Source organism: Alosa alosa, chromosome 7 (genome assembly GCF_017589495.1).
Source record: "Alosa alosa isolate M-15738 ecotype Scorff River chromosome 7, AALO_Geno_1.1, whole genome shotgun sequence".
In the NCBI taxonomy this organism is placed as follows: Eukaryota; Metazoa; Chordata; class Actinopteri; order Clupeiformes; family Clupeidae; genus Alosa; species Alosa alosa.
Genome location: NC_063195.1, coordinates 4,067,444 through 4,079,945, shown reverse-complemented (window position 1 = coordinate 4,079,945; position 12,502 = coordinate 4,067,444). Strand labels below are relative to the sequence as shown.

The window sequence follows — 12,502 nt, the reverse complement described above, 5'->3', positions numbered from 1 at the left end:
GTGTTGTCATTTTCGGGTCAAATGGCCTTTGAATGGGAGTCGTGGGCACTACTATTTTGATACATGATCATTTTTTCAACACATATTTTTTAAATAACAATTTTTTTACATTTTTAAAACATTTAAGAAGGCTCTACAAAACATGAAACTTTGATCAAAGTATCATCAGTGTCTCTACACACATGAACTTGAGCATTGAGAACATTGTTTGTGTACAAAAATTTACTAAAAGAAAGGTTTGAACAACTCACTTGGTTTTCTCTGCTCGCCACCATCTTGCCAGTCAATGAGTGAGTTTTCCCAGAACCTTTCTTTTTAGTAAACTATGTGTACACAAACAATGTTCTCAATGCTCATGTGTAGTTCATGTGTAGACACTGATGATACTTCGATCAAGTTTTTATGTTGTGTTGAGCCTTCTTAGCGTTTTAAAATAGCATTTTGACGCTCATCGTGTCAAAATAGTAGTGCCCCTACGATTCCCATTCAAATGGCCATTGGACCAAAACGTTAACACGGACAAGCTCAAAAGTGCCCGATCAGACATAATTTTGCTTTTAAACTAAAGTTTGACTCGGGTACATTCACAAAACACCCTGGGATGCATTTTGGCTTGTTGTATGCATTTGACAAGTTACGCTTTAAGACACCCATGCTGGGGTTATTTTTAAATGCCAGTTATTTCATGGATCCAGGATATTATGCATCCTGATAAAGTTCCTTATGGCCTTAAGAATTAAAATAGCTCATTATCACATACCCTTCACCATACCTAGAGATTGGCGGAGTACTTTTTATAAGATCATCTCTCAATGCGAATCAAACCAGCTATTATTTTCTAACTGAAATAAAACCATGCCAATCTCTGGGAAGGTGAAGGGTGGGGCTATTTTAATTCCAAAGGCCAAGGGAACTTTATCAGATGCATAGTCCCTGGATCCATGAAATAACTGGCCTTAAAAAATACAAATCTGCCTGCTTCTATGGGAATTTAAGATAGGCGGTTCCTTACTTATGCCCCCCCTGTATTTTTAAGGAATACTATTAAAAAAAAGCTTTTTTTTTTTTTTGGTCAACTTTAGCATGGGTGTCTTAATTTATTATGCACAGCTGTATATTTAAAAACACTGTACTATTTTACTCTGATATTAAATATGATTATTTAAAGGATAATTCGTGTGATATTCACCAAAAGTGTTTTAAAACATGATACCTAGTGTGAATGTCTCATGGCTCATCTCTGCTTGTCCCCTGCACTCCGAAATCTACAGAAGTTAGTTATGCTACCAACAGGTTTTCAAAGGGGTGCCTCGGGGCACCTACCATGCAAAATAAATCACTGTTTTTACACCATTTATGAGGCTCAAAGTAGCTCCACACTTCATTGGTAGACTTTCCTCAAGATTTAAACCTAGACATTGAGAACTTTAAAAAAGCACCCTGTAGTTTATTTACAAGATGATTTATACAGACAGTACCTTCAGGAAGTTTACCGCTTGCCGCCATCTTGAATTTAGTCACTAATTTAAATATTCTAGTAGAATGTGATGGATTCCAGTTGCTCCTGTAGCAGCAACTGAATTCATGCATTTCCACAGAATTATTTTTGAATCTGATCCCTATCATACCTGTTCATTTCAGACTATCGCCGCCACTTTATCATGACTAAATTCAAGATGGCTAACTGCAAACTTCCTGAAGGTACTGTCTGTCTAAATCGCCTTGTAAATAAACTACCAGTGCTTTTTCAAAGTTCTCAATGTCTCGCTTTAAATATCAGGCCCTCCGGAAGTCTACCAAAATGAAGTGTGGAGCTACTTTGAGCCTTGTAAATAGTGTAAAACAGTGATTTATTTGCATGGCTAGGCCAATGCCCAGGCACCCCCCTTTGAAAACCTGTTGGTAGCATCAGCTAACTAGGGCCAGATTTCAGAGTGCAGGGGACAAGCAGAGATGAGCTATGAGACATAATGCTCACACCTCTATCATGTTTCAACACAATTTAGGTCAATATCACACTGGAATTCTCCCTTAAAACACTTACTTTGCTTCTGATTAGATGATGGGGACATTACCAACGACCTGATGAAGATGTGCTTGCTAATGGGGCTGATCTACTCGCCTCAACCTAAGCTATCCAAGGCAGTTGAGGCATACTTTTGAGGTATTTCAAAAAGATATTCCTGAGCTGGATGGTCTGGAAAGCTAGCCCAAGGGGTAATGTCTCTAAAAAATAGGTTGCCAGCTAAAGATGTGAAGAATTAAGCTGCTGTTATTGAGTTCCTCAGAAAATGTATCAATGATATGGCAAGTTTTTGCTCATACAGAAGTCTTGCACTGTTGGCATGCAATTTGATATGTTTTAATCCAATTCTGTATTTTTTTTTTTGTATTATTATTTTATTTTTTTTTAAGAAAAGCAAAAAGGTACAAAGTAAAAGTTCCATTGCCTTTACAAGTTCCTTTTCCATACTGTAAGTTGAATGATCGGAAAGCTATAGCCCAAAGGTAATGTATCTAAAAAATGTTCCTCAGAAAATGGATAACAATGTTGTTGCTTATACAGAAGTCTTGCACTGTTGACATGCAATTTAATGTTTTATTAATCAAATCAAATTTTATTATTATAATTTTATTTTAAGAAAAGCAAACAGGTACAAAGTAAAATTTATATTGCCTTTACAAGTTCCTTTTTCATATATAATTCTTAAGTTGAAAGAAAACTTAAGTCCAAAGGTAATGTATCTGAAAAATGTTCCTCAGGAAATGTATCAAAGTTTTGTTGCCCATACACACATAAAATAACACTGCCTCTTGGAATTGAGTGTTCCAAATCTGATTTCTTTTATTATTTTATTTTAAGAAAAGCAACATTGTCTACAAAGGACAATGTGCAAAATGAGGTAATGTTTGTTTTTTTTTGATGCTTAGTCAGACTAAGAATGTTATTGCCATAAATGTTTTATCATTGGCTAATAATAAACAAATTAATTGGAATTGCTTTGTGTTTTTATTCAGACATACGTGAAATAAGTTATTAGAATATAAAATATAGAACATTTGCATGGATTTTTTAAGTATTTCATTCACGCTAGCTTTTGAGAATATTGTGACTTTATAGTTAGAAGAACTGAAATAGTTTTAGCACAATCAACCTAATTTTATTTGTCCTCTAAAAGCTTAATTAAGTTGAACCAACTTAATTATATTAATTTGATCACAATATAATTCAGTTGCTTGTGCTAAAACAAATTGAGTTGGTCTAACTATATAAGTCTCAAGCAATATTTACTCAAAACAGCCAGTTGAAATTACTTAAAAGATCCATGCAAATTGTTACCTTAATTTTTTTGTTGAGACAGTGTATTATTTTTAGAGTGTAAAGCTAGACAGCAGATATTGGGGTTACACACACAATGGAGCCTCAATAAACCCCAAATAGATCTGTTTTACTGACCACCAGGTGTTGCAAGGGGGGAAAGGGTGGTGACTGGAGGAGGAGATCTAGTGAACACAGTCCTGAAACATATTGCAGTGGATCTGACATCAAAGAGGTCACAGAGATAATGGACGCGTGTAAGGTCATTGTCAAATATTTGAAAAAGGCCAGTGCGACCACAACTCTACCATATGCCTTAGTTCAAGAATGTGAGACTCGCTGGAATAGTAAAATAGACATGCTGAAATCCGTGAGTAAGCAATATAAGGGAATTTACGAGTCACTTCAAAGCAGGGGACTGTCTGAGCGCATGGAAGGGGTTTATCAAAACACGCTCACGTCCGTGATAGATTTTTTGGAACCCTTCAAGAAAGCATCCGAGCAGTTGCAGGGAGAGAACTACCCCACATTGCATTGGTGATGCTGCCAACCAGTCTTTGGAGACCCAGAGTATATTGTTCTGCTCCGTAGGTGCGGATTTGCTCTACTCCATGAAAAGTTAATCATCACAGACACGCACAAAATCGCACAAAACGCACAACAGACACGCACAAAATCCACACAAAGTACCATGAGGCATAGGCGTACTGGTGCACACACACACTCACACAAACACACACAACGTACCATGAGACATAAACACTCACACACACAAACAAACACAACGTACCATGAGACATGCACACTCACACACACACACAACGTACCATGAGGTATAGACGTACTGGTGGGCTCTGGGGCTTTAGATGCACTAGGAGAGGGAACAGTGGAATTGACAGTGAACAGGACAAAGCCTGGTTGATTAGTGCTGATCTCAGAGTTGATCCAGCTCTCATAACGGGACACCCTGGTGTAGACTCCAGTAGGATTGGGTTGAGCACAACCTTCTAAAGAAACAATACCAGACTGGACCCACACAGAGTCCTGTTGGCTCACCAGTGGACCTCCTGAGTCTCCCTGAAAACACAAGTCAAACGTCCCCATGACAAGTCAGCATGAAAGTTTAAACACTTCTGTTTACTTAAAGGCACCCTTAACATGTTTGAGCACTTCTGTTTACTTAACTGAAAGGGAAAGAATGAATATCACATTATGAAAGCAAAATTATGAAATCAAAGACGGTTTAAATGAACATTATGGCCATCTGGATATCATGATCTATACCTTGGAGTTAGGAAACCTGTACCTGACTCTTTATTTATTAATTTATTTATATGTTGTTGTATCATAACTACTGAAATATGTCCAAGGCAAAGATGCATGCTTTTCTGCTTGTATTCAGTAATCAAACATGACAGGCAGACAGACAGACAAACATACAAACAAACAGACATTCAGACAGACACACACACACACAAACAGGAAGTTGTGTTATTGTTATTATAAATTAATTATTGTATTCTTACAGTACATTCTTTCCTTTGTTTACTCATTTCACTGGGTATCACACTCACGGTTCTATGACAATAAGATGAACATTTGTCTTACCTTACACGAGTCTTTGCCTCCTGCAAGTTTGCCAGCACAGATCATGTTGTCTGTGACATTGAATGGCACGGCTTCATACAAAGACTGGCAGTGGGTGTTCTCAATCACAGCCACCTCCACTTCCTTTAAAGTGCCAGGAGATGGAAGGGGTTCTGGGGGAGAAAAGGAGGCAGCACACTCAAGACTGGGAGAGAGAACGTCACCAACTACAACACATTCAACACTGAGAGGGAACGTTACATTAGACTACGACACATTCAACACTGAGAGGGAACGTTACATTAGACTACGACACATTCAACACTGATAGAGAACGCCACCAACTACAACACATTCAACACTGAGAGGAACGCTACATTAGACTAATGACACATTCAACACTGAGAGGGAACGTTACATTAGACTACGACACATTCAACACTGAGAGAGAACGTCACCAACTACAACACATTCAACACTGAGAGGGAACGTTACATTAGACTACGACACATTCAACACTGAGAGGGAACGTTACATTAGACTACGACACATTCAACACTGAGAGGGAACGTCACCAACTACAACACATTCAACACTGAGAGAGAACGTCACCAACTACAACACATTCAACACTGAGAGGGAACGTTACATTAGACTACAACACATTCAACACTGAGAGGGAACGCTACATTAGACTACAACACATTCAACACTGAGAGGGGAACGAACATTAGACTACAACACATTCAACACTGAGAGGGAACGTCACCAACTACAACACATTCAACACTGAGAGAGAACGTCACCAACTACAACACATTCAACACTGAGAGGGAACGTTACATTAGACTACAACACATTCAACACTGAGAGGGAACGTTACATTAGACTACAACACATTCAACACTGAGAGGGAACGTCACCAACTACAACACATTCAACACTGAGAGAGAATGTCACCAACTACAACACATTCAACACTGAGAGGGAACGTTACATTAGACTACAACACATTCAACACTGAGAGGGAACGTTACATTAGACTTCCAACATTCAACACTGAGAGGGACGTTACATTAGACTGACATTCAACACTGAGAGGGAACGCGTACATTATTCAACACTGAGAGGGAACGTTACATTAGACTACAACACATTCAACACTGAGAGGGAACGTTACATTAGACTACAACACATTCAACACTGAGAGGGAACGTTACATCACCTTAAAGAGATATCCCACCATTTGGGGAAATACTCGTTTTCCACCTCCCCTTGAGTTAAACAGTTGAGTTTTACCTTTCTCCAGTTCATGGACATGGACTGAAGCGACATGGAGCGACATGGACTACACAGCGTTTTTGATTTAATGCAAGGACACGTTGGATCGCAGCCATAGGCCTAGTTGGTCGCTTACTGGACACCACCATGCTTACCCATTTATAGATCTTAGCCATTTAGAGGCAAATTCTTTTCCAGCTTTGAATTATCAAAAGTGATTGCCAATTTGAACGCTTTAATGACATTACTAAATAGCCTAGGCTAATTACCACCATATTAGTTCTGATACAAAATAAAGTAAACTTCATAAATAGGCCTGCATCCATTGCAAACATATTTTAGTATTAGTCTTAAAATGTCCATAACATAAAATCATCGTTGAGCCACAACATTGTCAACATACTGTCGGCCTACCATAGTTTGACTTGTAATTGCGCCAAGCGCTGATTTCTAAAGACTGCTGCACAGTGGCGGCGACTAAGCGTCTTGAGAGCTCAAACAACGCTAAGAGAGAGCTTACGAATGGTCCAGACCAACCTTACTTAACGCAGTGACTTACAGAAGATATACTTAGCGTATGAACGTGTCGGGAATCGTGCCATAACGTTAAGAGAGAGGTAAAGGAATAGGTTAAGAACTACTTAGCGATAAGAACGTTTTGGGGAACCGGTCCCAAGAACAACCTCAACTCTTTCAGAGTGTAACCAGAGGGGGGCACTGTTTCACCATACCAAGAAATCCAAGAAAATATCCTGTAAACCATAGGTTCTCAAAGTGCGGCCCGGGGGCCAATGGCAGCCCGCGGAAACATTTCTGGCACGCACGATGGAATTGGCCCTGAATAAGGCCTATGCTGATAAGAAGTAAGGCACACTGAGACTGTTTGTTCAAAATAAGTTTGTACTTGAAATGGACTGCAACCAGAACAGTTATATCCCAAATTTGTTTGTTGAGTGTGGAGAACCCCAGGGATTGTGAAAGTTTTGCCAGGTTTAGCCTCAGTTATGAATTAAAATGTGTTTAATGCAATAAATATAAACTGTAGAGATGCAACCTGGTCATTAAAATCATTACAAATGGGGTTTAATGTTATACATATAAACTGTAGAGATGCAACCTGCTCATTAAAATGATACAAATGGGGTTTAATGCTATACATATAAACTGTAGAGATGCAACCTGCTCATTAAAATCATTACAAATGGGGTTTAATGCTATACATATAAACTGTAGAGATGCAACCTGCTCATTAAAATCATTGCAAATGGGGTTTAATGCTATACATATAAACTGTAGAGATGCAACCTGCTCATTAAAATCATTACAAATGGGAATTTTTCCAGGTTTTTTTTCTTATTTTTCTCCCCCCGCCCCGTTGGCGGCCCTCAGGTCAATGTTGGGTTCCTGAATTGGCCCTCGCCAATCAAAACTTTGAGAACGTCTGCTGTAAAGCATGTGACTAATGTGTGTGTGTGTGTGTGTGTGTGTGTGTGTGTGTGTGTGTGTGTGTGTCTGTCTGAATGTCTGTTTGTTTGTATGTTTGTCTGTCTGTCTGCCTGTCATGTTTGATTACTGAATACAAGCAGAAAAGCATGCATCTTTGCCTTGGACATATTTCAGTAGTTATGATACAACAACATATAAATAAATTAATAAATAAAGAGTCAGGTACAGGTTTCCTAACTCCAAGGTGTAGATCCAGGAGATGTGCAAGCAGTCTGCCAACAGCATTTCAGCAGTGGTCCAACAACATGAGTGTCTTAGGCGAGGATCACATTAGCCAGCAGCAAGCGGCAGCGGCAAACGTAACGCAACCCTCAGACCATAATAAGTTTCATCTCGTTCCTAAGCAACACAAACGGTTTGCCAATTGAATATGCTCGCGTTGCGGTTTGAAAGTTGAACCAAGTTCAACACTCAGCTTGTTCAACGCTAGCGTTACGCCAGCGTTGCCACCGTTCCGCTGCCGAACCATAGAGAACAATAGGAAACCTGCCGCTTGCCGCTGGCTAATGTGATCCCCACCTTAGCGTTACACTGATTACCATGAACATCAAACACTAGAGAAAATAGTATGATTTCCTACCAGAATCACGCATGTGACTTTACTGGCTGTTTGTCATTCTCATATGTTATTATTGCAGACAATCTCCCTCAGCCTCAGCTATATTTCAACAAACTTGCCTCATTCCTAAGTGTGGATCCAGGAGTGTGTGTGTGTGTGTGTGTGTGTTAGGGCTGGGATAAACGATTATTTTTTAAACGATTAATCTAGCGATTATTTTTTCGATGCATCGATTAATTTAACGATTCAATTTTTCAGTCCGATTCGATTTCGATTCGATTATCGATTATCTCCCCATTAATTGACTAATAGTAACTTATACATGTTGATTTACATATGTGAATGAAAAAAGCATGAATTCCTTAACATTGGAATATATGTTTATTGCTCTTAACATTCCAAAATAAAAGTCAAGTCAAGTCAAGTCGGCTTTTATTGTCAATTTCTTTACATGCACTGGTCATACAAAGAATTGAAATTTCGTTTCTTACTTTCCCATGCAGACATTGACATGCTTTAAATACAGACATAGACATACTATATACATAGCCATAGACAATAAGCATTAAATTAAAGTGCAAGACTGAAATATAGAACATGTATGTATCAAAATAGAAATATAGGACATATATATATAAAAAAATAGAGGTAGTTGTGTTGTATATTTATATAGTCTTAACAGTTACATGAAGTTTAAACTTGTGCTTGTGTGACCTGTATATTTACATTGATATGCAGTATGCAGTAAAAGACTATACAAGTGCAAAGTAATGCATTCTTAGTCAGAGGTAGAATTCAGCTCAGTTCAGTAGTGTATAGGTCTAATTGAGTGCCTTTCACTTTAAGACGACGTTCGTGAGGGAATTCTTGCAATTAACATTAACACAGTTTAAACGCTGCTGATGTGTAGATGCAATTCATAACGAAGTTCAAATAACGGTTCGTACTTCTCCTTGGGACAAACACTTTTGAGTTTTGGAAAACACTTTTCCATTTACATTGGGATTTTGCAAACATTCAGAGTCAATAAAATGAGCCCTACATGAGTAACGGAATTGACAAGCAGATGTAAGTAAGCCAAACACACTTTTTTAATTCGTCCCATCTGAATTTCGAGGGTGCTGATTTGCTGGTTGGATAGTATAAATAAGCTACCGGAGCAGCAGCGACGCGTTCCCCTACCATTCCACACTGAGTGCATCACTTGCTGTTTCATACTTCAGTAGAGAGGGCTTAGCTATATTTCCATAATGGTTATAGGCTGCTAGATGTAATATAGATTCTTGTTGCTGGTTAAAATAAAGACCTATTTTGTCGTTTGAATAAGGTTTGTTTTTAGCTAATGTGCATGTTAGCTTTCTAAGGTGATCTAGCCAGTTAGTTTGTTAACATTGGTCATTCCTTAACTGTGTTATAAGCAGGGTGGGAATTTTACACGGTGGCCCGCGTCGTTGCCCATAGTTGGCCGTGATGTCCCTTTGAAAATCGGAGGTTCACAGCCCACTGTGGCCTTGGTGCCCATTTCTTTCTATATTCTGCTTTGCATCCGACTAGCGATTTTTATTTAGCCTATGGCCTGATTAAGCTTAGCATTCACAACGCAAATTAATTTAGCCTATGTCTTTTACGCAGTGGAGAATGTCCTATACTCCGATAGTTTACTTTCACAAAGACATTACATGTATCACATCACACGAAAGAGCTTTTTCTCAGCTTTTAAAAGATGTTGGCCGCACTTTGTGGTAAACGATTTCGCGAGAAAAGTAACATTAATTTATCATATTACATTCTGCGCCCATCTCCCTACCCATTCATCTCGGTGAAATACGGTGAATATAATTTTTCCCGAACACATGACAAACCATATATTAGAAGAAACAGCAGACCTTACCGAATAAAAAGCTGTAAAGCATTCCCCTGTACAGTTAGCCATTCCAGAGTAATCCGGTTTTACATTTGCAGCAATGTCTAAATGCATGTCTCCAACTTTGGGCTTCAGGTTTCACAGTGTGTTTAAATTGTCCAATACATGATTTCATAACAGGCCACATAGAAGAGTTTGTCAAAGTAGCCTTAATGATGACAAAATGCTAAGCATGCATGTAGACTATTTGAGTTTCTTAAAGCTGAACTGTACTTTAATTGTTCAATACATGATTTCATAACAGGCCACATAGAAAATAAATGTTAAATATAGCCTAGATATCTGTAAATATTAAAATAAGGTCTATGATTAACAGTTCTATGTAATATGTCATGTTTGCTATTAGATACAGGTTTTAAGGTGAAAAGTAAGGCATTTGTAGGTGAAACTGAGCGGGAGGGGGGGGGGGATGGGGTGTATTCATTGTGCCCACCCCACATTTCTATTTGCCCCCCCAATCTGAGCAGCCTAGTTCCGGGCCTGGGCAGCGGGCTCGAGAGAGTGGCTGGGGCAAGGAAAGGCTGCGTGCGTGAAAAGCACAGCTCAATGATTTCGTGGCCCCCAGCCACAGATTAGTCAACGTATGGGAAACACTGAAGGTGTAAAATTAAAAATATTTAGCGCAACACATTATGCTTAACGAATCGACGCGCATATTTTGCGTCGACGTCATCGATGACGTCGACGCGTTGTCCCAGCCCTAGTGTGTGTGTGTGTGTGTGTGTGTGTGTGTGTGCGTGTGTGTGTGCGTGTGGTCTGACAATAATGTCCTTGTTGACCTGAGACAGTTGGCCTTACCTCCTTCAGCGATTTCTCCCCAGCCAGTGACCCAGCTGTCAACCCCGTTGAGGAAAACACTCCCACTGGCAGCCAGACACACAGGGCTGATGAAGTTGGTAAAGGTGACTGGGGCACTCAGACGAAGCAGAGCGATGTCGTTGTCACGGGTGACAGGGTGGAAACTGGGATGAGTGATGATCCGGCTCACCGTCCTTTTCACTTCGTTCGGGTTACTGCCCTCCTGGTTCTGCCGACCCAGATACACCTCGAGATCACTTGATGATACACTGACATGAAGGAGATGGAAAGAAAATATAACGTATCTCACGAACCCAAACACACCTCAGCATCAGGCTTCATTTGAGATATCACGTATCTCACGAACCCAAACACACCTCAGCATCAGGCTTCATTTGAGATATCACGTATCTCACGAACCCAAACACACCTCAGCATCAGGCTTCATTTGACATATCACGTATCTCCATTTGAGATATCGAACCCAAACACACCTCAGCATCAGGCTTCATTTGAGATATCACGATCTCACGAACCCAAACACACCTCGCATCAGGCTTCATTTGAGCATCACGTCATATCTTCACGAACCCAAACACACCTCAGCATCAGGCTTCATTTGAGCGATCAATGTGATCTCACGAACCCAAACACACCTCGGCATCAGGCTTCATTTGGCGATATCACGTATCTCCGCGAACCCAAACACACCTCGCATCAGGCTTCATTTGACGCATCACGTATCTCACGAACCCAAACACACCTCGGCATCAGGCTTCATTTGACGCATCACGTATCTCACGAACCCAAACACACCTCGGCATCAGGCTTCATTTGACGCATCACGTATCTCACGAACCCAAACACACCTCGGCATCAGGCTTCATTTGAGATATCACGTATCTCACGAACCCAAACACACCTCGGCATCAGGCTTCATTTGAGATATCACGTATCTCACGAACCCAAACACACCTCGGCATCAGGCTTCATTTGAGATATCACGTATCTCACGAACCCAAACACACCTCAGCATCAGGCTTCATTTGAGATATCACGTATCTCCACGAACCCAAACACACCTCATCATCAGGCTTCATTTGAGATATCCGCATATCTCACGAACCCCAAACACACCTCAGCATCAGGCTTCATTTGAGATATCCCACGTATCTCACGAACCCAAACACACCTCAGCATCAGGCTTCATTTGAGATATATCTCCACGAACCCAAACATCTCAGGCTTCATTTGAACCCCCAAACACACCTCAGCATCAGGCTTCATTTGAGATATCCGCGATCTCACGAACCCAAACACACCTCAGCATCAGGCTTCATTTGAGATATCCGTATCTCACGAACCCAAACACACCTCAGCATCAGGCTTCATTTGAGCCCAAACAGGCTTCATTTGAGATATCCCCAAACACACCTCAGCATCAGGCTTCATTTGACACGCCTCATCCCGTATCTTCATTTGGCGCGAACCCAAACACACCTCAGCATCAGGCTTCATTTGAGATATC

At 40.1% G+C, this 12,502-nt stretch overlaps 3 protein-coding genes across 12 annotated transcripts in view; 1 reads left to right on the top strand and 2 right to left on the bottom strand.

The window, feature by feature from the left end:
* The window catches only part of LOC125297247 (NACHT, LRR and PYD domains-containing protein 12-like), a gene marked incomplete in the record, with an annotated part of 868,465 nt that overhangs the window by 307,279 nt on the left and 548,684 nt on the right, over positions 1 to 12,502 (bottom strand).
* Positions 1 to 12,502, top strand: part of LOC125297245 (NACHT, LRR and PYD domains-containing protein 12-like) — a 666,703-nt gene that overhangs the window by 246,417 nt on the left and 407,784 nt on the right. The gene's annotated exons all lie outside the window — the stretch shown is intronic.
* The window catches only part of LOC125297287 (mucin-5AC-like), a 59,602-nt gene that overhangs the window by 36,317 nt on the left and 10,783 nt on the right, over positions 1 to 12,502 (bottom strand). For all 3 annotated transcript variants that reach the window (XM_048247570.1, XM_048247569.1, XM_048247568.1), the window contains exons 4-6: positions 10,975 to 11,243; positions 4,928 to 5,079; positions 4,147 to 4,396 (exon numbers count right to left, since the gene is read on the bottom strand). In XM_048247570.1, coding sequence (XP_048103527.1) covers positions 4,147 to 4,396; positions 4,928 to 5,079; positions 10,975 to 11,243 — 671 coding nt within the window. The remainder of the gene's footprint in view (positions 1 to 4,146; positions 4,397 to 4,927; positions 5,080 to 10,974; positions 11,244 to 12,502) is intronic.